This window comes from Thalia democratica, chromosome 3 (assembly GCF_965202585.1).
Source record: "Thalia democratica chromosome 3, ktThaDemo2.hap1.1, whole genome shotgun sequence".
Taxonomy (NCBI): Eukaryota; Metazoa; Chordata; class Thaliacea; order Salpida; family Salpidae; genus Thalia; species Thalia democratica.
The window spans coordinates 79,380,857-79,401,297 of NC_139167.1; the positions used below are offsets into that span (position 1 = coordinate 79,380,857).

Consider the following 20,441-nt stretch of genomic DNA (forward strand, 5'->3'; position numbering starts at 1 on the left):
ATAAGATTGCAAAACTTTAAAAGAAGTAGGAAATCAAATAAATATTTTTAAAATGCAATTCGTAAGTTAGTCAATATATGTAACACTAGAAAAGTATTTCTTACACAAGTCATTTTGTTCACACAACTACTTCATTGCTACACATGGGCTGAATAAATGTAGAATTTTTCTAACTCTAACTCTTATATATTTGTATAGTTTTATAACATATATAAAGTTGTAAACTTTAAAAGTAAATTACTTTTCGGAAGTTAAATTGACTACTGAGTCACATTTAGATAAAAACTTTGATCTTTTAAACAATGTTGAGAAATTTTTTTAAAGCTTGCATACCATTGTCTATATTCCTATTAGATTCCTATAAATTTAATAAGTAGTGATAAAAATACGTTTAAATTTAAAACCTACAAATTTAAAACTAATAAAAAGAAAAAATTGTCAGAATATCATTAGTAAAAAAATTACATGAGTAAAAAATGTGATTTAATCGAAAATAAAATTTTGTACAAAACTAAAAAACTTAATAACGTTCACTTTATATTTACTTCCAAAACTATTGATATCTTTAAATTACCAGCTAAAAAAAGATATCAAAAACAAAATTTATAATTTAAATTTAAAAGTATAAAATATTGGTTTTAGCAATATGTAATTTAAGTATTGAAATTAAACAAACTTAACGGTAGTATAAAAAATGTAAACAAACACATTGCACTAATGGGAAAAATTTTCTAAACACACTTATCAACTTCTGTTGTGTATAACTAAGCTATAAAATATAATATTAACATCTATAGAAGCTAAATAATGAATACTTTATAATGAGTTTGAATATAAAAATATGATATAAATACTGTTTAGATAAGAATTTGGTAAAAATTAAATTCACAAGACTTTTAGCTTAAATAAATAAACAGAAAACTTAGGTTGGTAAACTGATGTTACACTAAAGCATATCTATACAAATTTTATAACTATATAACGTAGGTAATAATGATAAAAAAGCTATGAAAACGTTTGAAGTAAATTAAACTATCAGAACTTACTTAATGATAATGTTTTAAAAGGAATAAAGATATATTATATTTTTTACAATTTTTATTTAAATTTTGTACCGAAAAAAAGTTTTTTGATCGGTAAAAGTGTTATAAATTTAATTACACATTGTTATAAATGCTTTTTTAGTTTAAAATAATTGATTTATCAAAATAAACTTAAATTCTAAATCCAACTTACATATTAAATTAGTTATACTTTTTATGATTTTATAGTTTCTATAGTCACAAAAAAATTGAATTGTTATCAGTATTAATAGTAATAAAAAATTATTAGCAGTTTATCACAAAAAAAAGAATATAAATTACTAATTTACAAGTATGCTTTAATTTACAATTCAGTCTTGTAAATATATTTTTTTTAGTTTTCCTTTAACTTAGTAAACAATAGTTTTATTGTTTTTTGAGTGAATAAACTTATGAAAAAAAAAAACATACTACTTAAATAAATATAAAATTGTTTATTTTTAAATTAATTACTTAATTTGACTAAATGTTCTTAAAACAAAGCATAATAAAAAACTGATGATAAAAATTAAAGTCACAAACAAGTTTTTTTTTTTTACAATTAATACAATTTTTAATCAAACTATTATTTGTATTTATGTTTAAACCAAAGTTTAAAATTTTTAACAATTAAATGCTTTTTAATTCATGTTTATTTAATAGAAAACATAGTTATTGGTATGGTTTTTAAGTATCTATGAAATAAAAGCTTACATCAGCAATTGGTTTGTGCCGCCTAGGACGCATTTAAAGTTTATATATAATTATCACTCAATTCAGATGCATGGGGATATAGCTCAGTGGTAGAGCAATCGACTGCAGATCGATAGGTCCTTGGTTCAAATCCGAGTGTCCCCTCCTTTATTGGAAGAAAAAGTCACATTAAATGAAAAATATTTGATGAAATAATTAAGACAAAGTTTCACAATCTTCGAGGCCTAGCTACCTAACCCTGCCTAATATAACTAAAAAGTATAAATAATTAAAAAAAATTATTTAACTTACTAATTCATCCTAATCAACTTAGTAGCTTTTTTAAGTTAACGTATTTATTTCAAAATAAATGTTAGCGTTATTCTATTTAAAACTATTTGATATTCATAATTACACTTCAAAAATGTAAACACTTGAAAACATATGTTTTATCTTGAGTTTATAATTTGAATACAAACAACGTCAATACTTTATATAAACTATTGCAGTTTCAAAGTTTAAGTTTAGTTTATTAAAAGTTAGTTTAGTTTTACACCAAATATTCATCCTTTTTCATATATCAGATATGTTAGAACAATTTTAAACACTATTTAATTATTTAACTTTCGAAAACCTAACCTTAATAAACTTGTAAATATTGCAAAAAAACTATGAGATGTCATTAATAATAGAAGAAAAAGATTGGTATTGTATATTTTAAAATATTAAATTTAGATTAATTAAATAAATAAATCTAATTAATTTCTTTAATTAAAATAACAAAAAGTAATGTTCTTAAGTACAATTATTACATTAAAACAAATATAAAATATTATTAGAATGTTGTATATTTGTCAATTAACTAATTTTTATTGTTAATTATTAGAAATTCTTTTGCATGCTTTAGTGAATTAAATTTGTAATTAAAAAACTAAAAACAATAAAAGTAATTTAATAAACTACTTTTGAACGTAAATTTGTAAAGTATTTATGGTTTATAAATAATTTTCAATAAGTTGTGAGTTTAACAACTTATTTCAACAACTAACCTTAATCCTAGTTCAAGAAACATTGATAAATATTAAACTATAAACTGTATATACAACTTTTAAGCATAACAAAAATAAAAGTTTAGTAAAAAATGATTATGAAATATAGATCTAGCTTTGCCTTTACAAACACTTCTATTAACTTTGTTGGTTAGATTGACGCAGACCGATTCAGTTTTGTGTAAGTAGACTCAATAGGTATAAATACCTTATTAGATGAATGTTAACAGGTGGGGACGTAGCTCAGTGGTAGAGCGCAAGCCTCGCATGTCCGAGGCCCCGGGTTCGATCCCCGGCGTCTCCATCCCCTTTTACCTCTAAAAGTATATGTAAACTTTTAAATAAAGACTTATAGAATAGTATTTTAAGAAGCACTAGTATGATGTAAAGCATAAAATAACAGCAAATATTTTACAAATAATCCTTGAAGTCTTAGATATTGAAATCAAAAATTCATATTGTAGCAGTTATTAAATCTTAATAAGTTAGAAATAACAATAAATATAAGTACTGATATTGACATAGTTTACTTTGCATTAAAAGTTAATTTTTTTAGTTAAACTTGTTTTTTTTGTATTATAATTAGCATTTTTCTAAAATAAACTATTCAGCTTTTTTTTACTAAAAACTAAATAAAAATATATAGTTTTCAATAGCTAAAAGAAAAAAAAAGTTTGTTAAATGGTTTAGAACAAATTTTAATTTAGAATGCCAAATAAAATAAAAGTAAAAACACCTAAAACAATTTGTTATAAGTATTTTATTTGACTAATAAATTTTAAGTTCTTGAAAAGAAAATTATTTGTAGTAAATTTTCACAGAAAAGAATAAAACTGATTTAGTACATTTTTCACTACAGTACTTTATATCTAAGTAAATAATTTGTTAAGCAGTAAATTGACTTGCCTTTTTACTTAATATATAAAAATGTATACTTTTGTGATAATGTTATTTTTTAAGAATCAATTTTTTTTAATGTAAATTAAAAACTATGTAATAACTAACTGAAATTTATTAACTAAAATAAACTTGTATAACTAGTATTAAAACGAAAAATTAACATCTTATGTAATTGGTACTTTAATAAAAAAATATCTCTGAAAATTGTTTATATTAAATTTAAAATCTAAAAATTGTTCTAATAAATCTGCATTACCCTTTTACGAATAGTTTTATATTAAACAAGAAAAGTTTTAGTTATATTAGTTAAAAAAAATACACAGTTTTTCTAATATTTAATTCTAAGTTGTTTGTTTTTCAAAACAAAATAACATTAAAAAGTTTGATTTTTATTTATTTATAATAAATTAAACTTTAGATAACTATCTGATAAATAGATGATTAATAGGGCCTAAATTAATAGCTTAAATACATTTTATTTTGTTTTAACCCTACCAGTGAGTTTTACATTTATACAGTTAGTTTTGTCCCAAATGTAAAGAAGAAAACAATTTGACAAAAAATTTTCTTTGGTTCATACTTGATAAGTATTTGAAAAAGTTATACACGACCAAAACCTAACTTATGACTGAGTCTTAATCTGCTACCAAAACGACTTTTAGTAATTTTTGATACAAGTTTACTTTGCCTTTTACTAGTGCTGCCAAATTAGCGTTTGACTAAGTAAATTGATTGTCAAGAAAAAGCTATACATCATACTTTATGTAAGTTTTAAGCTAATGCATGCTTTTTATTTTATAAAAACATAAGTAAATACAAAACATTATTCGTGTATGGTAAAAATTAACAAAAATAATAGTTGGTCTAAAAGTGTTTTGTATTGAATATTTTATTTCGTTAATTTTGTTGAGTCATTTTAGTACCATGTTTTATTTTAGTTGATAGTTGTTTTTTTACTGAATAAGTTATGTTTAACAAAAGGTCTTTAGTGTAGTTTCAAATGCATAGTTATTGCTTTATATTTTGATTTAAACGTTCAAAATGAATTACAAGTTTAAATTGTTATTAGAAATCACAAAATGATTTTTTTAAATAAAGTAACTTGTTTAACTTCAAGATAAATAAAATAAAAGTTAAAAGCTTAATTAAAAAAAGAGTTGTTATATACTTTAAAATTAAGTTTTAAAAAGTTTAAGACAAATTTTAAAGTTATGTCGTTTGTAGACACCACAATTAATTTCTATATAAATCTTGTTTACACAATCATCAATATGTTAATAACTGAACTAGTGTACTTGTTTTTCAAGAAAAACATTTCTACTTGACATATTTTAAATTAAATATGTTCTTGAACTTTTAACATACACACGACAGTCAAGTGGATACGATTTATTAAGAAAACAAATGTCATTGTCAGCCGTACAACAAAACAAATATGAAAATTGAATGGATTAAACAAATAACAAACGACTTTGTAAGGCTCTCGAATGTTTGCCCTTCTCACTAAAGAAAAAAAAACTTGTGTAGCTTATTAATATGAATATTTTTCATTTTGTGTTGTATGGCTTACAATTAGTTTTAAAACAAACTTCAGTTGTAATTTATTAAAAGTTTGTTCCAATTCGTTCTGAAAGTTTCAATTTTAGTTGCCAACTTTATAATCCCACTTAAATACAATCCCTTTTTTTAAAGTGTTTCAAAGTTTTTAAAAATCGGAAGCGAAAGTTAAGCAAACCTGTTTACAATTTTCAAGTTTGTTCGATATGATAGCTGGTTTATTGAAATATTTTTGGTTGAGTCTTTTAGTTTAAAAAAACGGTAAGTTTTTTAAGAAACATTTGGTTTTGTATTTTAAATTTTTCATTTCAGCTGGTTTTAATTTAGCTTAAATAGTGTAGAAATTAATAAAAAATAAACTTTTAGATGAATTAAATTTAACTTAAACTTAACATTTATAACTTACTTAAAGTAAGTTAAGTTAGCCATTACTAGAAAATAAAATATTTAAAATGATATAGCATAAAATGAATATGTCATATAAGGTCTTAATTTTATTAGAACTGATAATCTTGGTATAATACACCTTAGAAAACTAAAGTAACAGTTTTATATAAAATTTTATTAATTTTCAAATTGATTTTTCACAGGTATGTTTAAAATGAGATTTAATTCAATTTTATATCCTACAGTGAACAAGTAGCTGGCAAACAATGAAAAGACCACGGTAAGAAAGCTTCCTTGTTTACTAAATAAACAAAACTAAAAATTGTTGTCTTTGAGAATTATATAATGTTATATTTGATAAAAGTTTTTTTCTATATCATATGTTTTACATGTTCAGCTAATTAATAGTATCTTTTTTTCTTAATTTGATTTAAATCGACAAAAAGTTTCCAAGAAACTGCTTCCTTATTAACTGAATAACCAAACACTATACAACAATACTTTGTTATATAAACTGAGCTAGAAGAGTTCACTTCGAAATTATGTTTCTATTTTACATTTTAACTGATTTGATATAACTACTTATTTGATTAATACTGTATAACTTTTCCGTTGTTTCGATTTTAACATTCTGTCACAATTAACACACATTTAGTATATTAACCAAATGATTTTGTTTTTTTTACCCGCGATTGAATAAAATTTTTGTAGTTTTATATCACACAGTTTACTTATAAATATTATACTTAAAAGTAAGTTATAGTTTAGGCTGTATACTAAGTTTTATCTAACTTATAAGAACTTAATGATAAGTTTTATATAAAGATTTTGTTTAGGAAAACCTTAGTGTTCATAAAGAGAATAAAAAACATTACAATTAGAATTATTTAAAAAATTTAAATTATAAGATTTTCAATAAAATTAATTTATGTATAAAGTTAATGACTTTGACAAATAGTTTAAGCAACAAGCTTGAAGACTTGTCTAGCTTTAAACATACATAAACACAACAATAGATTGTCGATGATTTAATCTCGAAAACAAACATAATTTTCTCCATAATAACCAAAAAGCACTTATGAAAAAATGCGGTAAACTTTTTCAAATCACTTGAATTACTCACACAAAGCAATTTTGAGCATATTAGCGGATGACGTAACAATTCAAGCTGTTAGCAACGTTTTTGAATGAAAAAATAACAATGCGAGATTTTGAACTGATTGTTCACTTGTTAATTAGTTGAATTCTATTTGAAACATTTTAGTTTGGCATGGCCTGTTTGGTTGAGAGTAGAAAATCCGTTCGATTTAAGGATGAAATTAGCGTTAAAGACAGTTTTGAAAGGTAAATTTTAATGTTTATAAATGATGTTTCATTTCGGTGTTTTGTTTAAATTAGCTTTCTAAAGCTAATTAAAAAAGGAAGTTTTGTTAATACTTATTTAGTTTAATATTTTTCGTTTCATTTTTAGTAAAGTAACATAGATTTAAATACAACTAGAATTTTAAGTTACACAAATGATGTTTAAAGTACGTGTATATAATGTTGTTTGTACAAGGTGTACATTAATTTAAATAATGTAAATACATTGTCAAAGTTTAAATACTAAGCAAAAAAATGAAAACTTTCAACAACAAATCTGAGTCTTTTGTTTACTAAGTTAGGTAAAATATGTTTGTTTAAGCTACAAGCTGTATGTGTTTATATATCTTGTAGCTATTTTTTAGCACTTTAACCATTTGCTAGTTATTCAAACTTTAGTTTTTATTGTTTAAAAATATTGTAAATTTGTTTTGTTTAAAAGTATGTACTTGGTAAAAGCAAATCTGAAACAAAGCTGGAGTTAAATTTAGTATATATTTTCAAGTAGCTTATGTAACCTGAAATACGTAGTTGAAAAATTAAATAAGTACAAATCGATAAATATGTCCACTTTATGAATAAATGAATTTTTTGCTTGAAAAAGTTTTTTATGTAACAAACTTAATACATTTTGTTGTTTTTTTTATTGAATCAAATAATTAGATATTTTATTAGAAGGCAGAGCAAAATAAGCAAAGATTAAACGTTTAACTAAGTTAAATTGTTTGCTAGGATTATATACCAGTCATTTGTGTGTTTACAATTTGTTGGTTTTATTTATGGGTATATATAAATATTTTTGATGGTATATGTGTGTTTCAAAGTAAGTCAAAGCTTTTAAATCAAGTATTTAGGCACAGTCTGTACTACATTTCGTTTTTATACTTTTTGAGACTAATTTATGCAACCAAGTTGGAAAACTAAACTAAATAAAACATTAATGCTAGAAAGTCTTTTTTTTAGCAAAAATTAGTCTGTCAAACCTACCTAGATTAATTTAATAACTTTATTTTACAGTAGTTGTAAAAATATAACTTATAAATATCAATCAACATATGTTTTTTTGAAAAAAACAATCTTTAATCATTGTGTCATCTTAGTCTTAAGTTTTATTACTTTTTACCTAACAATAAATATTTGTTTATAACAAAACTGCTTAATCTTAAACAATATACTAGTTAAATATTATTATATTTTTGTTCAAAAACCAAAAAATTAGAATAATGAAATAAAATTTAACCAGCCAAGCAAAGTCGACGAGCGGTAAGAAGAACAAACCAGACGGGAAAAAACCGAAACAGAAAAAAACTTTACCGCTGGCATCGGCTGGAAAAGCTAAGGATTTCGAATATGAAGTGAAAGTTTTACCTCCTGTTAGTCGTTGACATTTTTGCACACATAATGGAATGTTAATGTTTTATTAGATTTTTTAATAATTAGTTTATAAACGAATCATTTTAAGTTTAAAGGATAACACAATAAACGTAATCTAATTAAATTTTAACAAAAATAACTGTGTGCTTTTTCTCAGTTTTGTTTAAATACTTGAACATTCTTATATACAAAGCAAAGGTCTATAAGAAAATTCATGAATCTTATTATTTTCATGGTTAAATACTCAAAACAAAGTATGTTTAGAACTTAATATTAAAAAGTTGTTTAACACCGAAATACACAACCGTACAATCGAAATAGCTATTTTTACAGAATTTATAATATAGGGATAACTCAGGCTCAAAGAAAAGCCTTTTTAAAAAAATTGTGTCAGGTTTATTAAGATTTCAGTATGAACCTATTGAAGCAGATAGGATTTATACAGCTTCAATTGACTCATATAAATATTTAGGTTTGGATTTCAACAAAAAAAAAAAGTATATTTTCTAAGCTAAAAAGATACTGAACTCCCACTAAAAGTTAGCAAGTAACATTTTTGTCTTTTCTAATTCATTCAAGTCATTGCTACAACAGTAAATAAAATTAAAATTTCATTAAAAAAAATTTCCCAGGTCGACGAGAAGTACATCGACGCCATCACCCTGAAGTACTTGTACAAGAAGCACCAGAAAACTTTCGGCACCGGCTCCACCTCCTCCACCCTGCTTCCCCGCGCCCCCAGCTCCTCCTGCTCCACCCCCGTGTTCGGGCTGAGGTTCCTCACCGAGATACTGGACTTCCCAATCTACTACGGGGGGCTCCCCACCGCCGAGAAGGTGCTCAGGCCCAAGAGAACGTGAGTTGTTTTTGGTTGCGAGTTTTAAATGGGAACGAGAGTTGGTTTTGAATTTGTTCATGATGTTCAATATTTTAAAGAGCAATGCTGGTAACGTTTAAAAGATTGTTTTGTTACAAATTTTTTTGTAGGTTTTATATATGTATTTGAGTATAAAAATTTACTAAAAAATAAGCCTCTAAAATTTCTATAAAAAAAAATTATTTACTAATTAAGTGAGCTTTAAAAGATTCTATTGAATTGTTATTATTTCAGACTATGAAGTTTTTGTAATATACAATGCTTATCTCGGGTTTAAAAAACATGCTACTACGTAATCTCAGATTTAACTTTTTTTTATAAGGAAACGTCCAGTTACAAAACGTACAATAACTTCGCCGAAACTTGACGTTTAAACCTTGAAACGTAGGGTTATAAACCATAACTATTGCTTTGTTATTGTTAATTTATATACAAGCTAATTTTTTTCTATTAAAAAGGGTAATCGACATTTCTGGTAAAAAGTTTGACGAAATACCAAAAGAGCTTTTTGTTTTCGAAGAACTCGAAGAGCTGAACATAGAAAGAAACAGGATTCAAGAGATACCGGACGAAATAAGCAGCTTTAAAAAGCTGAGGTTTGATATCTGTTTTACTTTAAAACCGTTTAGTGTTGTTGTTGTAGCTAAACTACACTGTTAGAAAATTGAAACTTTTAATTTAAAAATTATGAAGCTATCTCATGATAATGTAAAATAAATCCACTGTAGCTCATTAAAATTCTTATAACAACTATGAACACTGTTTGAATAAAAAGTTTGTCTTTGTTTTGTCATTGACAGATAAAGTTATACTTTTAATATATTAGAAAATTAACGTTTTTTCATTGAAATAAGATGTTATGTTTTAAACGATTTGAAATGTCTGAGATTTTAATTTGAAACACTAAAATTGAAGGTTTTATATTAGTTCAAAAATGTGAACAACAAAATCAATTCAATAGGGGGTTGTATCAACATCTCACTATTTTTCAGAACTTTAAACTGCCAGTCCAACCAGATTGAGAAAATATCTTCACGCATCGGTGAGTTGGGTACCAACTTGGAACATCTGGACCTGTCTGGAAACGATAGCCTCTGTCTCTGTGTTCCGATCCCACCACTTTCAAAATTAATACACCTAACACATCTCGGAATGAATTCAATAGGTACGCTAATTTATTTTTTAAATCTTTACTAACTTCCGTTTAATCTATGCTTTTGGTTGACGTAAAACTTCACGAAGTAGATATGTTCAAGCTTTTTATATTGAATTTTTTTATGCTAGTAGATTTTTAAGAAACTTTTGAAATTGTCATACTGAGTTATAGTAAGAACATAATTCATAACTTAAACAAATATTTTAAGAAAGTTGGTCAAGCTTACAATTTTAATTTGTTTAAAAATTTTAAAACAAACAATTTATTCAACACACTTATTCACATTTGCTGTATTAGACTTATTTTTTATTTTTCCAAAACTTTGTCTCCGAAATTTAAATTGTTGAGACCTGTTGTGCCCAAGGAATAGTCTTTGCATAAACTTATCCAAAACAAATCAAATCTAATCTCGAGTGGAGTTAAGTACAAATTTATGTTTATTTTTTTTCAAATCTACGTCTCAATCAGACATGTTAAAAAGCTCTGCTTTGTTTACTCAAGCGTGAAATTACTAACTTAAAACAAACCAAAAATAAAACACTTCATTGCTGAATTACCATAGTAACTTTTAGCATTTTAACATCTCTGGTCTCAATCTAAATTTCTGTTGATCTAAATTTTTAAAAAGTCAACTTTAGGCCTCGAAAGTATCCCGGTCGAGTTCCTCCGAAACATGCTCCATCTGAGGTGCCTGCACGTGGCCAGGAACCGGTTGGTCGAGGTACCGGTTCAGATAAACAGGCTGAGGAGGCTGGAGGAGCTGAGGTGTTCGGATAATCGAATAAACGAAGTGTGCCTCAGCATATGCTCCCTGGACAAGCTGAAGGTAATGAAAGCAATGTTTTGTGGTTGCTTTTGCTTTTGTTCTCGTTAGTATCATGCTCATGTTTCAGCATATGCTATATGGACAAGGTAAAGGTATTTATTTTAAAATAGTCTTGTTTTTTGTTTTTTTTATTAGGTAAACATGTGTATAGGTAGACTATCAAAATCATGTTTTACGTTTATTCTCTCTGGTTAAACTATTGGCAGTGAGCCAACAAATGCCGTGTGTTCGTACGTAGCTAAAGTTCACATCGTTTCAGCAAAAGTGCATTGTTTGCTGTGAATGTTTTATGTTTTAGGTTTAGTTGATCGCTATATTATTTTTAATGTGATGTACTACTTTGAAAATGTTTTGATTTTACTCAGTATTGGATTATTTGAGTTAGTGGAAAAAATATAGTTATAGTCAAAAGAATAAACTTTTCTTATTTTGCAGAACAATTTATAATATACATTTTTCTGACAACTTTTACGTTTATCGGGTTTGAAGTTCACTGATAAAATATATATCAATAAGTAATAAATAGTTGTTACGAGAACAGTATTGTTTAAATATGCATTGGCTTTAATCTGCTGATTAAATCACAGGCATTATTAATAAACATTGTTATTTTTATTGTTAAATTTCAATCAGATAAACTACTTGGTATTAATTTACTTTTCTGTGAACATTTTCAATATTATTCGAATTTTTTCAGGTTCTTGAACTGGACGGCAACGAAATATCTGAGATCCCACCTGAGATCCACCTGCTGAAGGACCTGCACGCTCTGAAGCTGTCCCACAACAAGATAGAGGTCGTCCCCGATGAAATGTTCCAACTAGAAGGCCTTCAGAGGCTCGACATCAGCAACAACTTGATCGGTGACGTCAGCGACAAAATTGAAAACATGGCAGGTACGAGCTGGTGTAGTTTGCAGTACTTGAGTGGTAAAATTACGTAAACTGTTTACTTGAATTAAATCCTGCAAGTTCAAAGAAATAAAGTATTAACTTCATTAATTTTATTGAACTGCTTGACTGCTACTGTTTTACTAAAATAAAATTACCCATTTAACTTCGTGTAAAAATTGCATCACATTGAAAACTGTATTATGGAGTGGACAGCAATTAGTTTATACGATAATGCGTAATTACACGTTTAAGCTTTTGTGTTTTATCTCAGGAAAATATATTATTTTATATCAAACACATTTTAGTTCAAACTAAAATGTTAAACAAAACTTGGTTTTTGACAACATTTTAAAACACCGAGTTTTTAGTTATCAAAACAAACCAAGATTTTACTAAATCTCAGGACTGCGCGAACTGGGAATGAGCAACAACCGCTTGTCGTCGCTGCCGAGCAGCATTCACAGGTTAGCAGAACTGGAAGTGCTGCAAATTCGAAACAACAACTTGAACGTGTTACCCAGGAAAATATCCAGGCTCACGAAACTGAAAGTCCTCGACGCAAGCGGTAACAGGTGCGAAATTCAAAATTATTGTTATTTGGTATTGTTCTAATATAACTTATAAGTATTAAAAGTAATATCTTAGAATAAAAGTTTTTTTTTTATTTAATACATTTTATTAGTACTTGTATCGGTGTTTAAGCAAACGTAAAGGTCGCTAGTAGTAAATATAAGACAATAAGTAAGAAAAAGTATCAAACATGTTCTTTTTTAATATTTTCAAATTTGATGAATTTGTAATGTGTCATTTTGTTAAAAATTTAGTGTAGACAAATTTTACAACTATTTGTTCAATATATATATAATATAAGGTTTAGGCTTTTAAACGAGTAAAGCATAATCAAATTTCGAGTTTGTTGTTACTTCCCCAAAAAAAATACTAGATTTTATAAGTTATTGAAACTTATTCAAGTAGAAATACTAAGTTCTAAATATTATAATAGCAAAACAACAAACCAAGAATATCTAAATTTTCCTAAACACACTGGAAATGCTCGCTTTGGACGAAAATTACTCAAATAATTTTTGTTTCTTTAACAGTCTAACATTGTTTATTCTGAATAAGTTAAACGGTAGCTATCAAAGTTAGAAAGCACATTTTTTTTCTAAACTAATTTTAATTTAAAAAAAAGAAGAGAACTAAATACGAACGTTGTTGATAGCAATTAGTTAAAAAATTTGTAAAAAGCTTCTTTACAACTGATACTGTGTAAATAACGTGTAAATAACGAGTGTATTCAAGCTGTACAACGTAAAAGTAAATGCTGTTTTCAACAAATATGTTAATTTAGAATATCTGAACTGCCACTGAACATATGCGGTTGCAAACAATTAGAAATGCTCGCTTTGGACGAAAACGGACTTGAGATCTTGCCAGAATTTCTACCAAACCTACAGAAACTCAAAGTCCTTGGTATATCCGGCAACAAGGTAAATATACAAAATAATTACAATCTTCATTTGAGTTGTTTTGTCTGTTAACTTTTTTAACCAAGTATATAACAAAGAATGTATATAATCTGGTGTATTTTATTGTACGTGTGTACTTTTTTACTTTTTTTTTTTCAGTTTCAGCCACATAAATATGCTTATAGTTTTTCGGTGTACGGAGTGTTTTACCTGCTAACCAACAGGTTTTTTCGACCACCAGGTCCTTAGACTAAACCTTACGAGCCCTTTTTTATTGTTTTGTTGAATACCTGTGTATAGTGCAAAATATTATGTAATGTATGTATGGTAAACATATTACTACGAAATATGTGTATTCTAATATATTTTGTTTAAGTTCAATTCCTTCCCAATGCCGGTATGTTCACTTGTCAGTTTGGAACGTCTTTACATCGGACAGGACAGAGGAAATTGCTTCACTAAAATACCTGAACAGGTTAATTGACCATAACAGTTATTTTACGTTTAATAGGAAGTATTAAATAGACTTGTGTACTTATAAAATATGATTATATGCATATATCGAATTAATATAACAGTGTCTTTGATTTATAAGTTTTTTTCATAGATATTATTTCAAAAAAATCAATCAGATTTTATCTATCTTTTCATAAAGAAATCTAGGGTCGTAAATAGTGAAACTCTCTACTGTTTAAACATGTATTTCTCTAACTTCTTTTTTACAACAGTTTTGCTTTTGTAAAAAAAAAACTTCTATGTACCACTAAAATCACTATAAATAAGCTTATCAACAATTGAATATAAACTAAAATAAATAAACAGATTCGTTTCATGCAAAGTTTGAAGGAACTGTATGCTGAAAATAATAAATTGTGCTCACTACCAAACTCAATAAGCCACCTGAGAAAACTGGAAGTTCTCGACTGTAGCAAAAACAGACTAACACGTCTTCCTGACACATTCTTCAGCTTAAAAAGTTAGTCTAAGTAAATACTTTTTTTTTTCTAAAATATTATCAACAATATAGTTTTGGTTAGATATACAGTTTGAAGACAATAGCTAGTATATGAAAAAAATTAAAAAAATTAAAAGTTTTGTTTTCATACGTGAACCAGCGTTGTTACTTAAAATTAAAAGGTGAAAAACGATTCTTTTACTTTTGTTCTATTCCTTTATCTTTTTTCAAGTTATTTAGATGTTCTAATTTAGTTTTAATATTTTTAAGGAATCATAAAATAATCTACTTAGTCTAAACTTCGTTTAATTTTTTACTACTAGTCTTACAAGGTGTCTTATGAATTTCAAATAAAATCTGAACTTCTATTAAAAACGCACAAAAGCTGTTTTCTGCTTGGTTCTAAAGAGTGAACTTTTAAAAGTTTTAAGAGTGGAACTAATTCTTCGTTGTTCATTTATTAAAACAAGTTTATCACTACATCTTGTTTGAAACACTGCATACGTTGATTCTAAAACGCTAATGCTATTCAGCTCGTTTTAATTCGGCAAAACTTTTAAAAATCCTCAAAAACATAAAATAGCATTTGCGCGAATAATAGTCAAAACGCTTTAAACTCAGAATTGCGCAAACTGCGCCTGGGAGGAAACAACCTGACGTCACTGAGCGACGAAATAGGGACGTTGACGTCACTGGAGGAGCTTGTGCTGGAGAACAACGACATCAAGCGACCGCCCCAGACGATATGCGACCAGGGACTGAAGAAGTTGATGGATTACCTGAAAGCGATGAAGGCCTTGCACCAGTTTGCTACTAAGGTAATTAATTTGACTGTTTTTTGTGAACATTAATTTTTGACTGTATGTTAAATTAGTTAAATGCTATTATTCAAACGTACCTGTTATACATCACAAGATAATAAACAACTTAATTTTTCAAAAATCAAACATTTGTTGGTATGCGAACTATGTAAAATCTCATTTTATTTCTTATTTTTTTTAGTGTTCATTTTTTATAAGTTTGTTAACTGAATAATAAAAATCTTTAATACCAAACAAAAAGATCGCTTAAAAATTTATTTGAAACCTTTTTGCTATCTTAGTTTTAACAAACAGTTGAGAGTTTGGTGGAACTCTTAATCTGAATTGCAAGCTTTTAAATTTAGAACAAAACATTTTCATTAATTTGATTTCAACAGCTGCAAGCGTGGTGGAGAGGCCGAATGGTTGTGAGGGGACTCGGGCAGTTTTCGTGGATGCTCAACCAGAGAAGTGGCGGGAAAAAGCAGAAGAAAAAAGGCGGGAAAAAGTCGAAAGGCGGCAAATAAATTTCATTGGCTTTTAAATTGCATTTTTTATTTTAAACTGCACTGTGATTTTATTTTTCTTTTTTTCCTCTTTTAAACTGTTTAATTTCTTATAAAAACATTTTTAAGATTGTTTTTTTTTATAAACAAAGTGTTTCATATTTCACTGTCATGTTAAATTTTTGTAACAATTTACTCTTAGATCATTAAAACAGAACTATTAACAATTTTGGTACTAATTTTGAACTTTTTTTTAATTTGATATTTTAATACAAGTCTAGAGCATTGTAAGTTTTTCTATCAGGTTTTAAGATAACTTGCTTTCAAATTAGTAAAATAACCGACTTTTAAACTTTTATGTATTATTTTACTGTATTTATTAAATGTAAATAAGGCAATGATTAACTTTTTTTGCACTGAAAACATTTTGAAGTTTAAAAATAAGTTAAAAGAGTCATAGAGACTGTTTAAATGAAATAAAACTACAAACACAAAAAGATTTTATGGTATCGGGTACAAACTATTTTATTCTTATTAAAAAATGCCTATGTCAATTTTATAACTTTAACATAAAAAGTACTGAAGTGGTTATTTTATATCGACAAACGACCAGTTACAGTTTGTATTTTTTCTTTACAAGTGTTAGCATAGTTTGTCTCGTCAAAGTAACATGCTTAGGTTTGTTCGAAACAAAATCTTGATAACTTAATTTGCACTTTAGAAATTGTTTTTAAACTTTTTATACATTTTTCAAGTTTTTACAATTGTTTTACAAAAAAAAATACTGATATGATACTGAAAACTAGTTAATTTCAGTATCAAATTGTACGTCATTTTTTAAATAATAACAAAGTTAAGATTTTAAATTAAGTTAGACAAAAAAGTAGTCTTGTTTAGTCTTGTTAATCTACGCTTCTACTTAATGGAAACAAGGATTAAAAAATTGCTACAAACAGACTGATTAGTCCGGCTTAGCATTATTTAAACTTTTTTTTTAATATAAACATTATGTAATGCAAAGTTATAAAACAATGCGTGTTTAATGCATCGTTAGGTTACGATAAAGCTAAAAACAGTTTTAAACTACAAAACTTAAATAGTTTAAAATCCATAAAAAAAATAATTAGTGTTACATAGTAAGCGCTTCTATGAATGGTGAAATTATAAAAAGGTTATTATTGTATATTTACATGTCATAACTTGTTAAAAGATTAAAATTTGAAAAAAAAAAAAAAATAAAGTACTTGGTAAGATTAAAAATTTTCTTTTAGATTTGTTTTAAACTTTAAGCATGCTTAAATGCTGTAAGTGCAGATGGATCTAGTTTTGAATTCCACTAGCTTTTATCTTTTATGATAATCAGCTAATTTAAATTTGTTCAAAATATATTGTATAATAAAAATTAATACAATTTTTGTAGATAGAAAAGGATCATTTAATTTTAGTTACTAATTAAATTAGTTTGTAACTACAAAAAAGAATTGTGTCAAGTTAAGTTGAAGCATATCTGCATTGTTTATAAGCTTCATTTCGTTAATATTTTTTTGTTGGTTTATTCACATATCTACTTACATCACATCGATGTTAGAAAAGTAGACCCACAAAGTGTTCACGACTAGTTTTCAGTTTTACTGACATAGAAAGTTTAAAAAAGTTAAAACAGCTAATTGATATATTTGTAGTACAATTGTACTAAACTTTAGTATTTTTCCAAAAACTAAAAACTGGAAAACATCAAAAAAATTAAAAGAAAATTGAAAATGCACTTGAACATTTAAACCATTTTAATTTGATTTTAACAATAAAAATCGAAATCTCGAATAAGTATCCAACATTTTACTAATAACAACCCTTTGAAAACTTTTATAATTCATCATATTTATGGTAAATAATGTGACAAAGTTTTTTTTTGTTTTGATTTATCATATTAAATGTTAAGTTTTACTGATGGGTAAAGTAAATTTAATTAAGCTACATTTCACCGATAAAACATACAGACAATGTCAAAAAAAAAGTTTCTAGTTACGCAGAACAGCAATTATTTTGACAGATGTTTTTTTACCATATCTAATAAGTAAAATTATAAGTTAGAATTACAAACAGTTGAAATAATAAATATAAGCGGTTGTATGACCGTTTTATTTTGCATATATATTTTTAATGTATATAAAAACTCCTTTTTACTTTTTTACAACAAAAGATTTTGAATAGGTATATGTTACGTTAAAAAAATAAGTTGGTTGTGCTTTAGATATCTTTTTTACTAAATATTGTTAGTTATGAGGTATTTTGTTTTGTAAACATAAAAAAATTTCTAGTATGAAGAAACTTTATGAAACAAATATAGTTAGTTCTGTTTGATGTTTTGACTGTTTAAGAATATATTTATAGATTATCTAAAATTTTGCTAATTTGTTTAAGTTTTATGTTTTTTGAAAAATTAAAACTCTTTAAAAGTATCTATTGATTTACATTCTCCTAGCTATTAGAAGTGGTTTTTTAACACTGTTCAACTTATTTTTTTCATCCATAACTGATTTTAACATCCTTAACAATGAGCTTAGTTTTGTCTTTTACTATTAACTTTTATAAAAGTTGAAAGCAGTATGTGTCTAAAGTCAATCTGGGTCAAATTGTTAGTTTACTTCTAAAAACTAAAAAGGACATATACTGAATAAAATATTTAAGCAGCTGGTAACTTTTTTTTTTAATGTCTTCAATCAATGTTGAAACAGGCAGAAGCCAATGAATAACCTTAAAAAAATTATCTTCATAACAAAGCATAAGTATACAAATTTTAGTCATAATAAGGCATGTATAAGTCTCTTAATAAATCTAAAAAACTATAGAGAAGTATAACGAACTTTGTAATTTAAAATGTATATCAATATATTTGTGCACCCCATAACTTTTTTTTTGTTTAAGTTAAACGTGCAAAAGTCTACCTCAAACTTTTAGAATTTGTTTTATTTTATTGTTTTAATATCTTGGAAAGTAGAGTTAATTGTAAATCAGTTTAAAACTGTACAAATGCTTACTAAGCTAAGTTTACTGTGTCAAAATTTTATAAGTATGATTAACACACTATTTTAAACGACCGTTTTTAGATAAACATCAATTAACCATTTATATAATAAAACTTTTTAAATAGTATAGATTAGGACGTAGTTATTTACTAAAAAAACATAAGCACAGTTATAACAAATTAAGCTAAACTATAGTCATAATCCAGTACAGTATATAAAACATAATCAGTTTATCAAGTTTAAACTATAAATAAAGTGCTTAAAAACTAATATAAGGTAAGAAAATTTAAACATTTTGTATTAAAAATTGTATTATAAGTGACTTAAAAATGTGTGGATTCTGCTTATTTTTGTAGAAATCCAAATTTTTGTTAAAAAACTATTTTTTTAGTTTGCTTTTCTTAATGACTTTAAAATTTAATACTTTAATACTTTATTTTTTTGTACTATAAATAGTATGTTTTTTGTTGTCTGTAAATTATACTTTTATAAACTGTATTCCTTTTGACCAATAAAAACACTTAAGGAGAGATTCTTAATACTATGCAACAAAAAACCATTTTGAATAAATATTTACATAGTTATCATATTCCAGTTAACAATGTAAGTTTTATTTAATTTCTTAGTTTCGTTTAGCATTTTTAGTAATGTCAAAGTTTGATAGAAAGGAACTAATCTCTCTTGCAAATTTGTCTTTCAAGGCAACACTTTACGGAGAGGCAATAAAGTATATGAAGCAGGTCATCCAAATGGGTACTTCTTTGACCCAGGACGAAATTGACATTATTTTTTACAGTTACCAAAGCATAAAAGAGCCCCTTTTAATTTTCTTAAACACGAAAGAATCTTGGAATGTCGAAGAAAACCTGTGTCTCGAATTGGAACACAACATCAGAGCCAAGCTCGACGATATTATTGAAGAGATCTACGTCCTGCTAGATAGCTACTGGGTAAATAGAGACGAGAACGTCGAGGCGATGACCGCGTACAAAGTTTTCAGAGCCGTCCAGGTCATTGACAGAGCGCGGATCTCATCGGATGGCGAAAGAGATGAAAGAGTTAAAGCGGCACTGGAAGCTTTTCGAGGTTTTTCAAAGTTTGCCGATGATTTTTAGAGTCCTGCCCACCCTCACAAGATCGGAAGTTTGAGGGCTCTCGGTCACTTTCACGTTGAAATGCTTAACTCGGTGGAGGAAGCAATTTCGGTTTGCGAGAAAGCTTACGATGAAGCGCTACCTCGCATACCGGAGCTGAATGGAGTTTTGAAGAAGGAAAAGGAGTTGAGAGATTTGAAAGAGGATAGCGAGCGCTGGAGTAATGGAGAAAAGGAGACATAGGTTGTTCAGCAAACAGGTACCTTGTACCAAAATTAAAAAAAAAAGGTTTTACTTAACAAGTTCTTTACAATATCAAATTTTCAATAGTAGCATACAAATATAAAAACTACAGCACAGCTTTTATATTTAGTTTTCGAATCTAAAAAGTTTATTTAACGAATGCTTTATAAATGTTTATATACTTATTGTCAATTTTTAGATAAAAAAAAACTT

At 26.6% G+C, this 20,441-nt stretch overlaps 2 protein-coding genes and 2 non-coding genes across 6 annotated transcripts; all 4 read left to right on the forward strand.

Annotated features, from left to right (window-relative positions):
• Positions 1 to 1,847: 1,847 nt before the first annotated feature.
• On the forward strand, positions 1,848 to 1,919 carry Trnac-gca (transfer RNA cysteine (anticodon GCA)). The gene has a single exon. It is a non-coding gene; the product is annotated as a tRNA-Cys (tRNA).
• A 1,116-nt stretch (positions 1,920 to 3,035) lies between these two features.
• On the forward strand, positions 3,036 to 3,107 carry Trnaa-cgc (transfer RNA alanine (anticodon CGC)). The gene has a single exon. It is a non-coding gene; the product is annotated as a tRNA-Ala (tRNA).
• A 2,748-nt stretch (positions 3,108 to 5,855) lies between these two features.
• Positions 5,856 to 16,202, forward strand: LOC145831568 (uncharacterized). Of its 3 annotated transcripts, none has more exons than XM_082938864.1 (13): positions 5,856 to 5,927; positions 8,253 to 8,382; positions 9,016 to 9,239; positions 9,719 to 9,856; positions 10,253 to 10,425; positions 11,055 to 11,242; positions 11,940 to 12,138; positions 12,539 to 12,707; positions 13,487 to 13,625; positions 13,981 to 14,079; positions 14,427 to 14,580; positions 15,181 to 15,377; positions 15,758 to 16,202. In XM_082938864.1, exons 1-13 carry the CDS (start codon positions 5,914 to 5,916, stop codon positions 15,884 to 15,886), a joined length of 1,953 nt encoding a protein of 650 aa, XP_082794990.1. In that variant the 5' UTR covers positions 5,856 to 5,913; the 3' UTR covers positions 15,887 to 16,202. The 3 variants fall into 3 exon arrangements, with proteins under 3 accessions (XP_082794990.1, XP_082794989.1, XP_082794991.1); XM_082938863.1 differs by lacking the exon at positions 5,856 to 5,927 and adding an exon at positions 6,918 to 6,991; XM_082938865.1 differs by lacking the exon at positions 5,856 to 5,927 and adding an exon at positions 7,771 to 7,832.
• A 3,336-nt stretch (positions 16,203 to 19,538) lies between these two features.
• On the forward strand, positions 19,539 to 20,228 carry LOC145832583 (14-3-3 protein beta/alpha-1-like). The gene is made up of 2 exons (XM_082939896.1): positions 19,539 to 19,949; positions 20,007 to 20,228. The coding sequence occupies exons 1-2, from the start codon at positions 19,539 to 19,541 to the stop codon at positions 20,226 to 20,228; spliced, it is 633 nt and encodes a 210-aa protein (XP_082796022.1).
• Positions 20,229 to 20,441: the final 213 nt, after the last annotated feature.